Source organism: Rhinocladiella mackenziei, assembly GCF_000835555.1.
Source record: "Rhinocladiella mackenziei CBS 650.93 unplaced genomic scaffold supercont1.1, whole genome shotgun sequence".
NCBI classification, from domain to species: Eukaryota; Fungi; Ascomycota; class Eurotiomycetes; order Chaetothyriales; family Herpotrichiellaceae; genus Rhinocladiella; species Rhinocladiella mackenziei.
The window spans coordinates 1,610,301-1,630,121 of record NW_013550604.1 but is presented as its reverse complement, the minus strand read 5'-3'; the positions used below and the strand labels follow the sequence as shown (position 1 = coordinate 1,630,121).

General features: G+C 49.9%; 6 protein-coding genes across 6 annotated transcripts; 4 read left to right on the top strand and 2 right to left on the bottom strand.

The window, feature by feature from the left end:
* Positions 1 to 771: 771 nt before the first annotated feature.
* Positions 772 to 1,738, bottom strand: Z518_00573 (uncharacterized protein; the record flags this gene model as incomplete). The annotated part of the gene is made up of 2 exons (XM_013421175.1): positions 772 to 1,432; positions 1,488 to 1,738. 2 exons carry the CDS (start codon positions 1,736 to 1,738, stop codon positions 772 to 774), a joined length of 912 nt encoding a protein of 303 aa, XP_013276629.1.
* Positions 1,739 to 2,077: 339 nt separating this feature from the next.
* Z518_00572 (uncharacterized protein) lies at positions 2,078 to 3,628 on the top strand (the record flags this gene model as incomplete). The annotated part of the gene is made up of 1 exon (XM_013421174.1): positions 2,078 to 3,628. The coding sequence occupies one exon, from the start codon at positions 2,078 to 2,080 to the stop codon at positions 3,626 to 3,628; it is 1,551 nt and encodes a 516-aa protein (XP_013276628.1).
* Positions 3,629 to 7,439: 3,811 nt separating this feature from the next.
* Z518_00571 (uncharacterized protein) lies at positions 7,440 to 10,356 on the top strand (the record flags this gene model as incomplete). Its single annotated transcript, XM_013421173.1, has 2 exons — positions 7,440 to 8,115; positions 8,168 to 10,356. 2 exons carry the CDS (start codon positions 7,440 to 7,442, stop codon positions 10,354 to 10,356), a joined length of 2,865 nt encoding a protein of 954 aa, XP_013276627.1.
* Positions 10,357 to 11,795: 1,439 nt separating this feature from the next.
* Z518_00570 (uncharacterized protein) lies at positions 11,796 to 16,323 on the top strand (the record flags this gene model as incomplete). Its single annotated transcript, XM_013421172.1, has 2 exons — positions 11,796 to 14,645; positions 15,187 to 16,323. 2 exons carry the CDS (start codon positions 11,796 to 11,798, stop codon positions 16,321 to 16,323), a joined length of 3,987 nt encoding a protein of 1,328 aa, XP_013276626.1.
* Positions 16,324 to 17,215: 892 nt separating this feature from the next.
* Z518_00569 (YjeF family domain-containing protein) lies at positions 17,216 to 18,126 on the bottom strand (the record flags this gene model as incomplete). The annotated part of the gene is made up of 3 exons (XM_013421171.1): positions 17,216 to 17,760; positions 17,863 to 17,928; positions 18,057 to 18,126. The coding sequence occupies 3 exons, from the start codon at positions 18,124 to 18,126 to the stop codon at positions 17,216 to 17,218; spliced, it is 681 nt and encodes a 226-aa protein (XP_013276625.1).
* An 872-nt stretch (positions 18,127 to 18,998) lies between these two features.
* Positions 18,999 to 19,532, top strand: Z518_00568 (uncharacterized protein; the record flags this gene model as incomplete). Its single annotated transcript, XM_013421170.1, has 1 exon — positions 18,999 to 19,532. The coding sequence occupies one exon, from the start codon at positions 18,999 to 19,001 to the stop codon at positions 19,530 to 19,532; it is 534 nt and encodes a 177-aa protein (XP_013276624.1).
* Positions 19,533 to 19,821: the final 289 nt, after the last annotated feature.

Genomic DNA, 19,821 nt, shown 5'->3' with positions numbered 1-19,821 from the left:
AGAATGAAGCATCGGTCTATCCAGTCTTTTTCGTGTCATTGTTTGCTTGCATTAACAGTCTGTAAGAGTGTGAGAAGTTGAGGTCCAGAAAAGCGGTGAGCAGGCTGACGGCGCCAACTTCCCGCCCCCTGGGTCTCTGCACAGTCTTTTGGCCTCTCTGTCTTTCACTCTTTCTTTTTCCCACGCGCAGCTTGATTCCTAATCTAACGCTGCTTTGAGCATAATTCGCGACGGCATTCAGGGATCAAGCTGACTCGCTTCGGGAGTATCGGCGCCATCTCCCGCTCTTTCTTACCCGCTTGAATACGATCACCTTGGGAGGCAATGTGGAGGATGGTGACATGAAACGAGAATACGGGGAGCTGTGAGGATAGAAATAGAGGATGCGTCCTCGGATACGACTGATTGGCAGGAAATTTACAGAGGATCAAGAGTAACTTCTGGTCGACGCCTGGGGACGAGGGCATCGACACCGGGAATCCGGGTGGAAAGAAGCCCCTACAGGGTCAGGCATGCAGAGATCAATGCCAGGTACAGTTTGGACTCCTCAACGCTGCGTGCGAGCCCACTAAACTAGTGTTTCTGGAGAGATTTTCATGTCTTCTCGAATGTGCTGAGGCTTTTTGGGAAATTACGTCTGCATGGAGCCCCAGCTTTCTACAGCAGGCATGCTCCCTCCTACTATAATGGTTTATCTCCTCATACTTCATGCATGTCCTTCTTCGTCACACAGCGCTGGCCGCTCATTGAAAGCCCAACCTTTTGTTGGCCCTACAGGTCAACACCTCCTTCAACCTCCACCCCCTGCATCTTTCCCATTTTGAATTGGTTGGCCATCTCTTCAAATGTGCACCATTCCACTCCCTCATGCTGATTGATCCATTCGATCAGTCGCTCATGCATCAAAACAATCTGTGGCTTCCCACTAACTTGAGGATGAATGCTGATAGGAAACACAAAATGTTCGTATTCTCGATAACAGAATTCGAATTGCTCTTGCCAAAATCTTTCGATGTGGTGGGGGTCAACAAAGCCCGAGGAACCTTGTCCACGCAATGGTTGGAAAGCTGGCCAGTCGTCGACGTGCCAGTTGGCTGGGACTTCGACTATGGAAGATGTCCGCAGCACAGACATTGGAGCCATCCAATCACCCGCCGAGAGATTTTTGTAGTCTGTCTCTTTCCAGGTCTCCGGGGGGTACGGGAGATAGTACAGTTGAGAGTCGTGGTGCATGAATGAATGATCATATTCTAGACCAAATTCTTCAAGCAGCTTGACTGAGTTGGGTGATGGCGTCCATGCAGGTGCCGTCCAGCCTCTGGGGATTTTGCCGGTAAAAGCCGTGATGACCTCAATCGACTTCTGCAACACATCGCGTTCCTGCTGAGCGGAGAGTTGGGAGACAAATTCGTGGGTGTATCCATGAAGCGATCTTTCCTTGTATCAGAGAGGCGGTGACCGCGGTCCAGACAAATCAAAGCACTTACATTTCGTGTCCAGCATCTCTTACCTTCGCCATCTGTTTAGGGAATGACTCGATTGAATGGCCAGGAACGAACCAGGTTGCTTTGATTTTGTTGTTATCGAATAACTTGAGCAGCCTATCGGTACCCACGGTGGCCCCAAATACGCCGCGAGATATGTTGGTCACATCAGCAGCTTGACCAGTTTGAGTGTTGATCCAGCCGCTGACGGCGTCAACGTCAATTCCGTATCCAACTAGGACCTTTTTGACCATATTGAGCAATGGAGAGGAGTGATGGATGATGTGATGGCGGCGCCACAACCTGTACGATAAAATAGCCTACCTTGGGATATAGACATCAACATGCGGAGGCAATATGATCATCATCCGCTGGCAAGTCTCCATGTCGAGGAAAGAAGACTATTGACGGAGATGGTCGACGACAAGCCCAAGATAGGTCCTTTAAAAGATTTTGGTCTGACAATGAACTTCCAGCATTTTTCTCCAAAATTACCGGTTGTCAGACACTACATTGGTTGCCCCAACGAATCCGGCGCCGCTGTTTAACATCGCCGTCTGCAAAGGCAGACCATTTGACATTATGCGTTTCGAATGCCACGTCTCTCCCCAGCCTTGATCCGCCAGGCTGCCTGTCAAAATACTCTCCTCCCTCTCCTTCTGCGAGTATGTCGGGACCTTCCCTCGGCTCGGAACGAGCTTCGATGGCTCCGAGAACATGCCCGCGACAGTGGTACAGTCGCCTCAATGCGCGACACAAGCCATGGACCCCGCGTTCATCGTGTCAAAGCAAATATGCTACCTCCGCGACGAGAACATTCACCTAAGAACCCGCGCATAGTCAAATCAAGTTCAACAAAACCCGAGCAGACTGGAGGCATAGGCGAACGAACGCCAAAATTTCATCTAAAGGGTCTCAACACGTGCCACACATTACAAGTCAATAAAGCAACGGGCAGAATAGTGTATAAGGGAAATGATGTCCAATACCGAAGAGTTCTGGCCGCCAACGTCGACAAGCGATCTAGAGGAGTGCCACTGCAATACATTCTCGGTCATCAACCTTTTGGAAACCTTGATATCCTATGTCACAAGGGCGTCTTGATCCCAAGACCCGAGACCGAAACATACACCGAACTGGTTGCCAAACTACTTATCTCGGCGTTTTCCCCCCACGACGGTGGGATTGAGCACAAATCAAAAGAACGAAAGAAGTTGAAAATACTGGATCTTTGTACTGGATCAGGCTGCATAGCACTGCTCCTTCATTCAATACTCAAACCACCGGAATCACAATCAGACCCATCATCTCTCTCACTTTCAGATGTGGACCTCGAGATTCTCGGTGTCGATGCCAGTCGAGATTGCATCCTCCTGGCTCAAGACAACTTGAAACACAATATCTCGAAGCGACTGCTACATTCGGACGCCGCGCAGGAGATTTCCTTCCGATATGGGGATGTTCTAGAATTGGCAAAGACGACAAGTCAATTTGGTGAAAACTGGGATAAGATTCGTGAGACATTCAATAGCAGTTTCCCAGGTCGAGCGGATTTCGACCCAACCAAATCGTGGGACGTAGTCATCTCAAACCCTCCATATGTTTCTCCCAAAGACTATGCACCCGGAGGCAAAACGGAGTCGAGTGTTCGAAAATATGAGCCAAAATCAGCCCTCGTACCTCGAATATCGAACGTGCCTTCCACTAAAGCAGCTTCTAATCGTGTAGCGGACCTATTTTACTGGCCGCTGATGAAGCTTGCTCATGGTGTGGGCGCGAAACTTTTGGTCATGGAAGTTGGGGACTCGGATCAGGCAAATCGTGTTCATAGGCTGGTCTGCAAAAACTTCGGCCCATCACCCGTTGGTCTCCGGCATTCGACTACGGTCTTTGAATGTTGGACCGATGACGGCTCGGTAAGGATACTTCCGGAACAGCCATCTATATTTCACCCAAGTACTCAGAGAGACGAGCAAAGCTCCGACCGAGTAGTAGCCGTATGGATTGGGACTTTGGCAGATTGGCGACGAAACCAATCTGGCTTCACAGAGTCTTCCACCTTCGAAAACCTTCTCACACCCGTAAATGACGGAATCTCGTCCAGGAGACACCGAGCACGCCAAAGAACTGACCGAGCAAACTAAGCAAATCGGAAGAGAGGCTTAGAAGACCAAAAAGATCCCCAGACAAGCACGAGGAGAGATGGAGACAAAGAGTAATCAAAAAACGAGGCCAAAAGAGAAGAGTAGAAGCTAGTAGAAATGGCCATGATTGAAAAGACCAATGTTAGCAGAGAAGCGGTGAGACATTAGCACAAGGACAAGGCTGGGAAATAAGGATGATGATTTTGCTTCGGGCATGCCGGTTCTGATATGTGCCATTCCAGAATTCTAGACCCTACCGGCATTCTGCACGTGTTTTCTGGACACAATGCTTTGGTGACGGAAATGTTCTGCTTGATTTAGCTGGTGTTGCTCCTCACTTCCGTCCAACCATGTTTCTAACGTTTCTGTCATTTTTGAAATTGTGTAGTCGCCTTTTTACACCATGAGTCTCATTGTGTCTTGATACACATTTCAGGGTGGATCGAACCACGCAGCATCCTTGGCACGTGATTGAGACGGGGGGGATTTGGAAAGCTGGATATCCCATTCAACCTTTCGCGGCCGAGGTAGAACACTTCTCCATGTCTTGACAGTCTGGCTGGTCCGAATGGGCTCCAGATCTCGATCGACCCGACGTGGCTGAGGGGGTTGCTTTCAAACAAATTTAATTCGTCTGTCAATTGCAGAGTCAACTGTCTTTATTTGCTCCCCCAGTACGAATCTTGCTCCTTCAACCGTTTTAGCCATCATCTCATGAGCAACGGTCAGACTGGGAAAGGCGTGGAAGTAGTTGGGGAGACTGCATAGTGGTCAATCTTGCTTCTAACGCTGCTTTCCTCAGGCCTCTATTCCAATAGTGTGCAGCCATCTCGGGAACAGTCCTTTCGGCCGTGACAATATAGCAAGGAGGGAACTTGGAGAGATCGTCTGCCGGCAGCGGAAAGTGTCGTGGACTGTTGAAATCGATATCGTAATATGCTGCTTTTTGTTACTGAAGGCCACGTATGGATATTTAAATCCTACTTACACCAAATAAACTTGATAAGTTCGATACCGAAACCGGGAGTTCTAATGTTTCTAACGTGGTGTACATGTGTCTGTATTTGCCGTTGTACTCCCAATGAAGGGCCACAGCAAACAAGAGAACGCATCCTATCACTGAGTTGTTATCGCCTTTGGGACGTGAAGTGATATGTCACCTGCGCGCAGAGGAAAGCGCCAGCAGAGCCTCCACAAAGAATGGTCTTTGATGGATCATCACGTAACTCTTTTGCTTTGTTGTGACACTTTTTCGTGTCAGCGCACCGACGCCAGATAAATGGGACATGGACTGACCCATAGAACCGCCGATGAACTTAGCTGAATGATATCGTCTACTTTTACCTGAGGGACTTTAAGGTAGTTGACGCTAATCACCAAGCAGGGTACTTTTACAGTAAAGATTCGACAATGAGCACCCTCTGTATCGAGATTACCTGCGATGCATCCTCCCCAGCTCGAGCAAACAGTCCAAACAAATATCGGGAGATCCGGCCTCTTTTTGCGTGTTCAGACCCCTGAAAGGAATGAAACTGCCCGGGTTTGCAGGTGCGATGACGCTCGGCAACTCCTCTCCCGTTTGGATGAAGGCTCCCGGTCAATGGTGCCTGAAGTCGAGTAGGCGAGAACTAGCCTTTGGTTTGTAAATGTCGAGATGCGGATAGAAGAGGTGAAAACTCGCGTGTAGATTGCAACAATGGAGGGGGAAGCCCCCCTAGAATAGAGGTTCTTGGCACTAGGCACCAGCTGTTTGACAGTCTGCCTCGCCTCTCCCAGTGTCACGTTTCACACCGTGTGGGCATCACATGGGTTTGGAGTCGGAGGAACTATGAGTACTAGGGGCCGCGGATAGGATATTCTCGGGGGTGAAAGCGTAGCTTTCTGTATTTGACGGAAGTTGTCTTTTATGGGGCTAGTCCCCAAACCCCCAGGCCTCACTGCGTTCGGAGGTTCTCGGTTGAGTGGAAGTGACCAGTAGCTGCAACGGTGCCAAGCCATTGACGCACGTGATTGGGCCCATCACACGGGTCTTGGCAATTCTTGTCGCGACAGGTGATACAGGTCAAAGAAGACCTTGCTCCCAGGAAGGGGGGGGGGCAATCTTCGAGAAAGAAGGAGAGAAGACGCTTTTGGAGACAGTATTTGGCATCTTCGTCAGACATGACAGGAGGAAGAGGGTGGGCAACGTGTCGAGGAAATCCGGAGGCGCGCACCCATCGCGCACCCATCGCGAGATCATGTGATTGATTTCGTCGACCAACTAGGGGCCGCCCCCAAACCCCCGGCCTCGTGATTGAGCCGGCCACATTGGCCTTAGCAACTCTTGACGGCGCACCACATGCGGCCGTACGACGATTCACGTGATTGCGACCCCTCGGGATCTGGAAAATCTATAATCCGACGACTCTGGCGCCATCGGATCCAGTCCACGGGCCAACCCTCGGGCCCTCGTGTCACGTGATTAGCCAAGCCTCCGGAAAATCTATAATCCGAGTATTACGTAATCCTGTAGTTGACCCCATCGGATCCAATCCACGGCCCACCCAGGAATGGGTAGAGCGCGGCCGTAGCCCGGAAAATCTATAGTCCGACACCCAATCACGTGCTCTAGTTGGCTAACTCCATCGGATCCAATCCACGGCCCACTCAGGAATGGGTAGAATGCCGCCTTGGTCTGCCAGACCGCCCTGACCGGATCCAGTCCATGGATCACGTGGGGACGATGTTTAATCACGGTGTCCTATGCCGTACGATATCGTCCATCGGATCCAGTCTATGGACCGTGTGTAGACGATGTTGATCACGGTGTCCTGTGCCGTACGATATCCCTCGTCGGATCCAGTCTAGGGCCCATGAAGTAGACAACGGTATACCCAATTAGGAAAGCCGACAACGATATCGGCGATATATCTAGCAAATATCGATACATGGGGCTTATGAGAGAGCGTGTAGAGGCTTCCGGGCGGGGTCGGGATTGTTCATGAGGAAGAGGGATCGAAAGAGCGTCTGGAGGTTGCGGCTGTGATTCGGGTGGAGAGAGAGAGCGTGTAGAGGCATCCGAGCGGGTTTCGAATCGCCCATGAGGAAGAGGGATCGAAGGAGTCCCGAGCGTACGACTAATCGCCGGTCTTTTCGAAGGCACGTTAGGATCAAGCGACGAGAGAGCTTTCCTCTTCTTCTCACGCAGTCGAGCATTTCGATCACGGCAATTAACACAAGTAACCCGAATCATACTATTCGGATTAGACGGATCTGCCAGAAAAGAAGAGAGGAGGCGTTTTTGGAGGCACGCCGAGCAAAATTTGGAAGCCATTGGTTCGCTGTTTTGGATGCAAAGGTTAGAGTGGAAGAAGAGGTCTACAAAACGCGCTTGTCGACACGCGCCCGAACGGCCGGGGGTGCGCGAAGTCACGTTACCGCGCGTTTTTCTTTTGGCCCATGGTAAGGTCACGTGCGGGGGGGTCGGGATTTAATTGAAAGCTTACGCTTTCAATCAAACGACATAAGTGGCTACCGTGGCTCGGCTCAACGAATTCTAGGACTTTTTGGCACGTGATACCGCATCTGTAGCCCAGGAAATCACACCTGCGGGGTTACCTATTCTTGGCTTGGCGTGTCGCGTTCGCTACGCCACTCTTATGGTGTTTAAGGCAACTTGCACCTCTCGACCTTTCTACTCTCTGAGAGAGATGGACAGAACCAATCATTCAACAGACTGAACAGTCCACTAGAATCAATCGACCGTCTTCTCATCGCCTGATTCTTCCTGCATCTCTTCTCGTCATGTCCCGCTATTCTAGATATCATCAATATGAGCACCTGGTCAAGCTCTCAAGCCTCCCAGGCAAAGTCTGTTACAACAGAAGAAGAGCCAAAAGATATAAGTATGGTGGAGCTGCTCCGCTGGCTGGAGAAAACGTTCCCGAAAGAGTTCGAAGAGAAGATAAAATATATGATGACTTCGGACGAGCTACACCAGTGGTTAGAGAAAAACCACCCGGAAGAGTTCAAGAGGTTGTTTCCGAGTCGAACCAAGAAGGGAACAGCCAATGTCGCCTTCGTACGTTCCCCCTCTCAGACAAGTGCTGTCCTTCGTGCTCTGCAAAAAGACTGGAACAACGTCTATTTTCCGCACTCCTTAGTTGCGCTACAGGACCTTATTCGGCGATACCAGCTACTCGATGTGAGCAAATATTACGCAAAGACCTTAGTATTCGTTCAGAGCAGTGGTATGGGTAAATCAAGATTAGCAGATGCTTTCGGCCAATGCTGTCCGATGATCAACTTCATTCTTCGTGAGTCTGGGACTTCCGGCTTTCCACCTCCTGATGAAGAGATACTATTATTCCTGCGCGACCCGCCGCCAGCCAACATCCCCGGGCCTATCAGTCGACAGGAGAGATCTAGTGATTTTCTGGAGAGGAGAGCAGCTGTAGCGTGGAATCACGCTCTCGCTACAGCGTTACTCCAAGCCAGTTTCGAGACATGTACGTTGCCGATGCTTTTTCATCGAAACTCTCACTAATTCAATCTTATCAGTTAGTACCTGGGTGGAGAGCCAGCCCTTTACGATGATGACTCTAGAAGAGCTTGCAGGTGGTAGGCATACAGAGATGGCAACACTCGAACCAACTATCAATGCTCAAGACGCCAAGAGCCAACGGCCCAAGATACGCATCGAGTTCTGCGATTCAGTAGTCAAGAGAGCTCGAGTTATCGCTCAAGAGTTAATTTCCAACTGGGATTGGATGGGGAAGTTCGACGATGACAGGCCGTCGAAGGTTCACCATCATCAACTCGAAATGGCGCATAGTGTACATCAGCCCAATCCCTTAAACGGTCTTCTAAATGCTGCCAAAAACCTAATGAAAATCCTTCAACAATGTCGAGGCACAAGCAAAACGGGCCCACTCTTAGTAATCGTGTTTGACGAGGCGTCAAGTTTAATGAGAATGCGGCCGTCTGACGAACCAAACACCGGACTCTATGTGGCGCTTAATCGAATCATCAGTTGTCTGAAGAAGTTTCGTGCGTGGTCTTTTTTCCTCTCAACAGAATCTCTCATCGGACACCTTGTACCGCCGAAAAATATCATCCGGACTGGCAATTACCTTATAGACACCTCCGCTCGTGAGAGCCTCACAGAGACCAACACTGAACTGATGCGATTTCCCCCATTTGTGAGTTTTCAGCTCGACATCGAGGACAGACGAAAGATGCAGAATCCAATACTAAGAAAAGAGGAGCTCCTTAAGCCGTTGAAGACATTTGCGGAGCTAAAGCACATGGCCCAATTCGGCAGGCCTCTTTGGCATGCATATGCAAATGAGGGCCATGATATGATCAAATTGGCCAAATTAAAGCTCATTGGCGGCCAGCAAGGGGGAAACTACAATGCATCCGACCGGAATCACGTATTTGCTGCGCTGTCCTTTCGTCTCGCTTTGGATGTATGTCTACAGAACCCCTGCACCATCCCTCTCACAAGGACTGCTGTGAATTCTTTCATGAGGGTGGTTATATCTATGGATCATGAGACCGGAGTGATGGACACAGTGACGCCAGCAGAGCCTGTCTTAGCCAGGGCAGCAATGGAGTATCTCTGCGCCGCTAACTGGTCGCGTAGCATTGAAACACTCTGTGAGGAGCTTCTTGAGAAAGGATTGATAGAAAAGGGGCGCAAAGGAGAACTCTATGCTCGGTTAGTGTTGATCCTGGCACACGATTGGGTTCGATGGGCTCGAAGTATTCGATTACACCGTGTCCCGAAATTTGCACCAACCTTTTCTGTGTCCCATTTTCTCAAGGCATTATATGCTCGAGATCATCACGATACAATTCGAAAGATACCAGAGCAGATACATGAAGCCCGAATGAACTTCACTCATTTTGTACCAGCCGATGAACAGATTACCCCCGAGGTCATTCCTGCATTATGTCGCGACCTATTGCGCCGAAGCGCTGCGATGCAGCTATCTTGGAACCAGGAAACATATGACCTGCTTATTCCCGTGTACTATGGCTCGGAGGATGAGGAGCTCGACCCATCGAATTACGGAGTCATCTTAGTACAGGTGAAGAATAAGAAAGAAGCCACAACACCTCGAGAGATCTTCCAGGAGGACTTTAAGAATATCAGCCCGGAAACGTCGAATCTCGGCAAATCGAAGGCGATCAGCTCTGAGCGCAAGCCCACGAAATTTGTCTTTAATCAGATGACGAACCCGATCCTGTTCCTCCTCTTCGATCTAGGTGTGGTTAGAAGCAACCAGGCTCACGCTCCACTTGTTCAAGTGATGCGCAGCGAAAGTGGACTGCGACCTGATTTATGGGCAATCCATTCGCGAGGATATGATTACACCGTCTTTGGCTGCTTACAGTACATGAATGCTACAGATTCGAGCGAGCGGTTCTTTGCCTCAATAAAAATGGGCGAAACTCTGGCTGACCAACTCTCTCTAAGAAATAAATTATTCCATATGGTTCGGGAAGGCTTCAGATATGAAGAATTTGAGCAAGAAGGGAGAGCGAGTGCGGAATGGAGTGAGGCCAGTGTGCAGGAACAGGGTGTGGATAAGGTAGGAAAAGAACGCGGAGCGGTTGATATCGAAGCGCAGGAAGAGGAAGCAAGCAATATCCGATCGAAGAGAAAGGAAGTGGAAATTCCCCAGGATACCCAGGATACCCAGGATAATCGGTTCCCCAAAAGACCCCGCAAGTTTTTGTAACATGCACAGGGTTTACAGGGTGTCACTAGCACGTAGTGAAGAGGAATTGCCTGTAACACAAGAATAGGGTGTAGAATGGGCAATTCTCTCATCTATCAGAGAGACTGATAAAGGGGCTCTAGTACTCCTTTTCAGAAGGATCTTGCATTGTAGAACGCTGCAGCTGTCTTGGCCCCGAAAATAGCTTTCAATTCTCGACTAGTGGCAGCAAAACCGTCCATGCACGCTAGTCAAACAAAGCGAGCTCGAGAAGAATCAAGAGCCGCGACAGATAAAGCTATAAACTCGTCTGTTGCATCTTACCGAAGAGGAAACCGAACGGTCAATCCCACCAACCCCTCGACCAAAAAATCACTTACGCATACTCCACTATTGACTTGTGGTCCCCTTCTCAAAGCCAGCGTCCTCTCGGTACGTGCTCTAAAGATGTTGCCACGAAAATCTACGACTGTGGCGATAGGGTAATCGAAGACCTCCGCTTCAACCCTTGCAATGATATGATTGCCCAGGACACATTGTCATCGAGTGGGTTCGAATAGAGTTAAGGGAAAGTGTATACAATTATGGCACAATATGAGGCTGACGTAATGATGAGGAGCGTTTACATAGGTTACATTCATCTAACAACAGGTTTGAAATGCATTTTGCGTCTTGTCCGTGTGGACCAATAAAAAAAGCTCCGCTAACGCTACGCTTTAATAAAGGTAGATGATGCGAAGCCGTTACTGACAAGTAGAATAGGAAGGTCGGATCTAGACATCAAAGTTGGGTAGAGTCGCTGGAGTGCATGAAAGGAGATGAGAGATGGGACGCGGTTCGAGCCGATTTTCCGAAGGTCGGACAAGGCTGTTTCTTTCGGTGGCAGTGGGAGGAAATCCAAAGAAACCGTCCCTCCAGGTCCTCAAGGCATTATGGTCGGGGTTGTGTAGTCAAAGGCGCCCGTTGCTTTCGAGGAGTTGGACGGATCCCTTACTGTTTCCAGGGTAGCGACCTTGGCATTGAGGGAAGAAACCCTCCCAAAGCGGCGGCACAGGGCGCCAAATTCGGCGGGAAATTTCCCTGCACCCTGCGTTGGACTGTAATTTTCCTCAGAGCGCCAAAATCACCCATAACCTACCGGCTCTCTTTTGACGGCAGGCAGGAATTTCCCTTGGCCGAGACGATAAAGAGCTCAGGGCGGCAAAATCTGTCTTGACATGATAAGTGTCACCACTCGAGCACGCGGTTCAAGTACCATTATTGAGAATTCGATGGCAGGAAGATAGACTAGAAGTGAAATGCAGTCCAAGTGGTTCATAGTAGAAAGGGGGCACATGTCACGTGACATCGAATTCTAGAACTCTTTGAATTCAGTAGCACTTCGTCAACAGCCCAAAAGAAAGAGCCCCTCACCCCTGCATTGGAGGTTCATGTATGAACATCCAGGTTCGAAGTGCAGGATGAGGTGGTATGGAGTTCTTCTCGTACTATCTTTCTTGTTTCTCTCAACTAATGCCATCTTTGCCGACGATGCCTTCCATATAGATTATCACCATGCCCTTCTCGGCAGCCCGCTGCCTCACACCACCTTCTTCCATAAACCTCACGCCTCTACGAATGCTTCTCTCCTTTATACGATTTCAGATAAGGCTGTTCTGGGCGCCGTCAATCCAAAAGATGGCTCGTTGTTGTGGCGCCATGCACTCGCAGGCCAACCCGTTGATAATACCTCGAGTTCCTTTTTGGTTTCTGGAGAAAGAGATGGCCGACTCATAACCGGATACGATAGGACCGTCGCATGTTGGGATGCGCTAGATGGAAAATTGATATGGGATTACATGGTTCCTGAAGGTACCGCAATTCATGGGTTGCTGGCTCTCCCCGTTTCCACTCCCGGTTCCCCCGGTGCTAGGCAGGATGTTGTGGTTTTGGCGACACCTCTGCATTCGGATGCGCACGCTACCCTCAGCCGGATTGCTGGCGACGGAAGCGGCTTGAAATGGCAGTATGTAGATTCCAGCACCGCCCATGGCTCCTCCATATCGATTGCAACATCCCCCAAACATGTCTACTATGTTACGAAGTCCCACGGTCTGTTGGCCAGCAGCAAGGCGAAGGTTGTCACCCTGGATAATGCCACTGGTCATGAGGTCAGCCAGACCAGTATTGCAGTGGACTCAGAAGCATTGGGGGCCGATGGCCAATATGCTACTGCCGCTTGTTCCAGTTTTCCGTTCTTGATCTCCGCCGAGAAGCCCTTCAAGTCAATCAAATTCAGTCTGCTGAGCAATCCAAAAGCTGTCGCAATCCAATTGGGCGAGCACGGGGACGCGATCGAGGACATTAGCGTGCATCATGCATGCCATCCCGGTGCTGCAGCACATTTCCTCCTTCACATTAAAGGAAAACACTGGCAATGGGCGGAAGTCTATCATGTGGACGCCAAATCTGGTGATGCCACAAAGGCATACTCTTTACCGGCCACAGACGAACGAAGCACATTTGCAGCGAGCAGTAGCGATTCCACCGTCTTCTTTTCTCGCAGCACGGAGTCCGAAGTCATTCTATATTCCTCAGAATCGCATGAGCAACTGGGTCGCTGGATGAAAAAAGACTTCAAGACTTCTCCTGGGAGCTCTCAACCACACGCGGTTGCTGAGGTTGTCGGGAGAGGAAAAGCTAGCTTCGCTGTCCGTATCGCCGAGTTCTCTCCTAGCGGGGATTGGTCTCTGATTCGCAATGGGGAACTGCAGTGGACTAGGCCCGAGATGTTGGCCTATGCTAAAATTGCTGCGTGGTCAGAGAATGGCGGCCCCGATGCTCTAGCGGAGGAGCTTGATATCGAGTCGACCATCAATCCTCTTACCGCCTACGTCCATCGACTCAAGCGACATCTCACTGATCTGATGAGTCTCCCCCAATACTTGCAAGGCCTGTGGGAGACTCTCTTCAAGCCGTCCCCTGACGCAGACGCCATTGCCCGCCAAAATCTGGTGGGCACGAAAGTGGTGATAGTTGGTACCGGCCGTAAAGAATTGATAGCTCTTGATGCTTCCACTGCCGGTGCTCTCAAGTGGCAAACAGACCTGTCTTCCCACATTTCCGACGGCGTTGAGATGAAGTCAATGACAGTGGAGAATGGAAGAGCATCGGTCTATCTGTCCGATGGATGCTTGATAGTGGTGAACGCTACTCAGGGCCGGCTGATCGAGCATCTTCCAGGGACGATCCCTGTCTCAAAGTTGGTCCACATCCCTGGCAGCCCTGCATCAGCCGCAATCAAGATTGGACCCGATGGCATACCTCGCCTAGCAGAGGATTTCGCTCCAGCCAGCGCGTTAGAAGGCAATGTTTTGGTCACCATCAGTAATGATGGGAAAGCCATTGGTTGGAGCATTGGTCAGAATGTTCAAAAAACATGGATTCTGAAACCTCAAGATGGAATGACAATCACAAGTGCTGTTTCTCGCGCGGACCATGATCCCGTCGCTTCGATTGGCAAGGTTCTTGGTGACCGATCAGTGCTTTACAAATATCTGTCACCCAATGTGGCTCTCCTGGTTGCTCGATCAGAGTCGGCACTGACGATATATCTGATGGACGCCGTCACCGGTGCCGTTCTCTACACCTCATCTCATCAGGGCATCCTGTCTGGCACGGAAGTGCCTGCTGTTATGTCAGAAAACTGGCTTGCATATACATTCACGAGAGAAGATCCCACTACAAAGGCACTTTCAACGCAACTCGTTATTTCTGAACTCTACGAATCTTCAGGATCCAATGATCGTGGGGCTTTGGCCTCTCGAACGAATTTCTCGTCGTTTTCAGTCGATGCGGGTGCCAAACCTCATGTCATTTCTCGGGCATTTACAGTCGCTGAACCAATTTCACATCTGGCCGTGTCACAGACCTCCCAGGGAATCACCACGAGGCAGCTGTTAGCGACGCTGCCCAATTCAAATGCAATTGTGGGCATTCCTCGGGAAATACTCGACGCCCGAAGACCTGTTGATCGTGACCCCACCGCCACTGAGCGCGAAGAAGGTCTGGTAAAATATTCAGCGGCTCTCGAGTTGGAGCCCAAATGGTTGCTAACGCATTCTCGGGAGGTGATGGGAATCAAGAAGGTGATGGCCGCACCAAGTTTACTGGAAAGTACCAGTGTAATTTTCGCCTTTGGACACGATGTCTTTGGCACCCAGATTACTCCCAGCCATGCGTTTGATATGCTTGGGAAGGGATTCAACAAAACCCAGCTGGTGCTCACAGTTATGGCTCTTGCTGTCGGTGTATTAGCTATTCGACCCTTGGTGAGAAAGAAGACAGTCGAGGCAAGGTGGAAGCAGTGAGTGGGGGGATTGAATCAGGGGGAGTTCTCCTATATACCCCGATTGACATAGAGATTTTGACATATCGTCATCTCACTGGAAAGCAAGCTCTTTAGTTAGGGTCCCAGTTGAACGAGGCTATGTCTCGTACCAGGCGCTCGGGCCACCCAAGGCTGCGCTCCACCCAAATCGAAGCTTCTGGTAGCTTCCATGGGGCTGAATCCCTGCCCGCTTTTGCTGCGTCATTGCTCACCTGCGCCCAATTTCACGGTAATTTTGCCAGATCACACTTGCGATCAAACCCTTTCTTCTTTCAATGACTTTTTCTTATTCCGCTGGTCAATGAGCACATGCTGGACCGGTAAAAATTTGACCCTCAGACCCATTGGGATCTCACTCGAGCATTCCATCACTTCACGTGACTAAATCCCGCACTCGGCCTTCCTTTCTCCCTCAGCAACCCATACAGCCTCATCCTCCACCCTTCTGTTTTATTTTCTCACTCGTCCTTCTTCTTTCCCAGTACCTACAACCTACCACATTTAGCTTTGACCAATCACACAAATATTTCGCCATGGTAGCAGAAACGAAACTCTATGATGCCCTCTCCATCTCTCCGACCGCCACTCAAGAAGAAATCAAGAAAGCATACCGTAAGGCAGCCTTGAAATGGCACCCAGACAAGAACAAAAACAACCCTAGTGCTGCTGAAAAGTTCAAAGAGGTCTCTCAGGCATATGAGGTTCTTTCAGATCCTGAGAAGAGAAAGGTGTATGATGACTATGGCTTGGAATTCCTCCTGAGAGGTGGTCAAGCTCCACCTCCAGGACCTGAGGGTATGCCCGGTGGTGGATTTCCAGGAGGTATGCCTCAGGGATTCGGCTTTGGAGGAATGCCCGGTGGTGGTGGGACCAGATCATTCCATTTCAGCACCAATGGTACTCCGGGATTCAGTTTTTCAGATCCAAACGATATCTTCTCAAACTTTAGCCGCAGCACTGGTGGAGTGGATGACGAAGATATTTTCAATTTGCTCGGTGGTGCATTTGGAGGTGCCCGAGGAGGTGGAAGCAGGAGAAGTACCGGCACCTTTCCTTCTCGGCAACCCCGACCTCAAACCCCAGAAGTCACAGTGGTTGAACGACCACTGCATGTCACTCTGGAAGAGTTATTCAAAGGCGCTCACAAGAAGATGAAGATCAAGAGAAAGACCTTCAATGCTCAAGGACACAGAACCACCGAAGACAAGATTCTGGAGATGGACATCAAACCTGGTTTGAAGGCCGGTTCCAAGATCAAATTCTCGGGTGTCGGGGATCAGGAAGAAGGTGGAACGCAAGACTTGCATTTTATTGTCACAGAAAAACCACATGCAACACTCACCCGTGATGGTGATGACTTGCAGGCGACCATCGAACTAAGTTTAAAAGAGGCCCTCACAGGTTGGAAGCGAACTGTCTCAACAATCGATGGAAGACAATTGAACGTCCACGGAGCGGGTCCCACTCCGCCTGGGTATGAAGAGAGGTATCCAGGCTTGGGTATGCCGCTTAGCAAGAAGCCGAATGAGAGAGGCGACTTCATCATTCAAGTCAAGGTCAATTTCCCGAAGTCACTGACTCCAGTACAGAAAGCAAAGATCAAGGATGCACTTCCTTGATTTCAATTTCGGTGAATCGTGGCGCAAAGAAGTTGCAACATCCTCCGTCCGCCACGTGGATCAAAGTCAGAGAAATTGATCAGAATTGAAAAATTGGTGGAGCGTGGTTCACAAGAGAGTGTTTCGATGGCCGAGAAGTTGATTCTGTCAGTTCGTACCGTGTACATCTCGTGGAACAATCGCACATCGGCAGGAACATCAATCCGCGGCGTGGGACGAACGAGTATTGGCTTTGAGGAGCTTGGAGCACGTCACGATCTTGGGATAGGTGCCGTCAACAACCGGAGGATGTCATGCGACGAGGATGTCATGCGACTGGTCTTGAATGGATCGTGAACGAAGACGAGGTTTGCGGCGTATCCCCTCGGCCAAAGTTACGAAAGCGAAGGACACGAAAAAATCGCTCCACGAAGGATTTGCGCAAAACAGAAATGCAGTTCAATTCTGCACCAATACCCCCTTTCTTTTTGGGTATATTCTCGATTGCATGGAATACCACTGTTAGGCTTGGAGTTTGGGCGCATCAGGCATAGGTTGGTAGGAAGAAATGATCATGGATCAGGTGCGGACATGATACAGGACCCCATTGTCCTTGTAGAAATTTCAATAGTATTCTTTTCCCCGCAGACTTCTCTTTGGATATCCATCGGACTGTCGTGTTTGGCTTGATTTGGTGATTCACCAATGTCGTTTATGTTCATCAGCGACGCTAACGTGCACAGCATGGGTGGTACCAAGTACGCATTCTTCCTCTTTTGTGGTCTCTGATCATAATGACCGCTATTCATTCTTTTCTTTTCATCCCCATTCCTTTGCCTCGTAGCGGAAGAAATCTTTCAATGAGACCAACCACCCCTCTCGATCCCGGCCATCGTCCCCGTCACAAGATCTCTCACAACCTCTCAACAGGGATGTCAACCGGGACTTCCGCGATCTGATCAACACCCTCATACCCAGGCGCTTCAAGCCCATATTTCTTCGCGACATCCTCGGACAAGAACCGGCCCCCAATGAAATGCCTCTCGCCCTTGAACCACCGAACACACGGTTTCGCAGCTGTCAAACTAATCAAGTACCTTGGCATGAAGTCAGCTCCTAGCTGGTCTTGCGCCGGCGGTCCCCCTTCCACGTCCCATGACGAGGGAATATCGACGCTCAGAATCGGCTTGTGTGAGGAGATGATACGGCTCAGCGCGGTGTCGAAGGGCGGCCGGACCGGGGGACGGAAACTGAAGCCAAAAAGCGAGTCGATGACGAGATCCGCGCTCTCCAGCGCGGAGGCAAACTCTTCGATTGTGCTGAGGAAAGGAATGTGGAGGTGGCGAAGCTGTTTTTGGAGCCCGGCGAAAAGGGTTGTGTTAGTGGGCTTGGGATAGTAGATTGTGGGAGCGTAGCCGTAGTGGTGCAAATGGCGAGCACAGACGAGGCCATCGCCTCCTGACAAGGTTGAGATCAGAACTGGGTTGATGCTGTTTGAAAATGCACAGAGGGAGAATAGATGAAAGAAACGGGGGAGCAGGACGAGAGATTAAAGCGTACCATTATTTCCTGGCCCGCACGCGATGAGGATATTCTTGCCTTGAGAAGGCGGGTGGACTTTGTATACTGCATCAAGAAACAAACGCATGCCATGTCAGTGTCATTTCCAACACTTATCACGGTGTCTCTTGAGACGCATGTCGGTGTGCTGTAATGCCATACGACCATATAGGGCGTGCGGCGGCTCTGCTTACCAGCCTGTGAAACACTCAATCCTGCCAGTTCCATTAATTGATCGATGCTGAAGCCGCCTTCTTCGCTCATGAGCTCTTTATCGAGTTCGGCTGCTTTTTTGGCTCCGATGGTCTGTATCCCACTCCTTCAGTAATCGTGCGTCTTGGAATTCTGATGTACAGGACAATGTGAAGTCTTCTGGAAGGGTGGATAATAAAGAAAGACCAACACTCGGAAATGGTTATCCGGAGGAGGACGATAGATGATTGTACTGACCTTGAGCGCCATTTTGGAAAACTTTCTTGCAGCGAGGAATGGTACGATTGCTTTGCTAGGTAGAAAGGATCGAATCATAAGATACTGATATATTGACAGTTCCAAGCAAGGGGAGTATTTTGTTCGTGCGAGACGAAGGAGACGATTAGTACGTCATGGAGTGGTCTGATGTCAGGAAGTAGTACGGCTCGCGTTAAGCATAAAGCTTCTTCCAGACCAGAACATAAACAGCATATGTTCTTCGCAAAGGCAATCAGAGTCTATCTCAGTAATCTCGTTGACGGGAAATCCGCCTCAGGTTTAGAAGGGCCTCTCTCGGGCATGGTGGCCTCGCTTACCCACGGCCGCACATTCGACACATACGCGCTTTACACCATCGAAACCGCCGTTGGTTCATCACCATCGCGAAGACCCGCCACACAACTACATTCCACTCCTTTCCCGGCTGTGCCTGACAATCCTTTCGTTATCAAATCCATTTTATTTGGACATCTCCAGAACTCCTTGCTCTCCTAATCGTACCACCCCCAAATACATCTGCTCACTCTGTTTAGGTCCAAGTCCTTACTCTAGCAAACCACATCCAAACCTCGTCGATATGTCATCATCAGTAGTAGCAAAACCGACTTCGGAACAAGTCAAGGAGGCCACGGCGGCACTCGCGCAACTCCTCGCAAACTTGAAACATGCTGGGTTCTTCTAGAGTCACAGAAGATGTTGACGTAGTCGTTCCTCAGGGGCAGACTAAGACAGCACGAGATCTCATCAAAGCATATGGCGAAGGCAAATTCAGCGTCGATCCAAGGACGCTCCACACATACTACTTGAGCGCTCCACCGGTCGAGATAGAAATCCTTACACCTCCGGGCCTTTTCAAGGGGACTTTCAACCAAAATACAGAGACAATGGCTATTACTCACAACAATACTACGGTGCAGGTCCTGCACCCGGCCATAATACTAGACGCCAAATGTGGTGCCATTGGCGGACGAGCAACTGAGGTAAAGAAGGAGACAGACGCCCAAGACATTATCCACCTACTTGTGTGGTTGAAGTCACAGAATATGAGCCTCTTCGCCGACAATGTTCCCAATGCTTCTGTGGAATGGGTTCAATGGTTTGTCCCCAATTACGGATTTGGTAATTACGACTACTGGAAAAACGTAGGATGGACCGAATCTGGTGCGTCTTTTCTATCTAAGAACTGGTTCTCACGCTGACGTCCTTCACAGGTTTCCCGTCAAGGTGATGAGATTGTCAGATTAGGCAACTGGCTTCATAGAATCAATTCAAAACGTGTTTCTCTATAAACTTTAGCAAAACCGAACACTTGATTTGTATAGCTACTGGCATTCAATCTAGAATCTAGAAACAAAGACGACAAACAGACAAAACAAAAGGAGTGGAAGCTCGCGAGCTTAACGAGCAAGGTGGCGTATCAAGTTTGCCAGTGGGAGTAGTACATGCGAATGACAGACAGGCAAACTGTCAGGAAAGAAGTTCCGCACC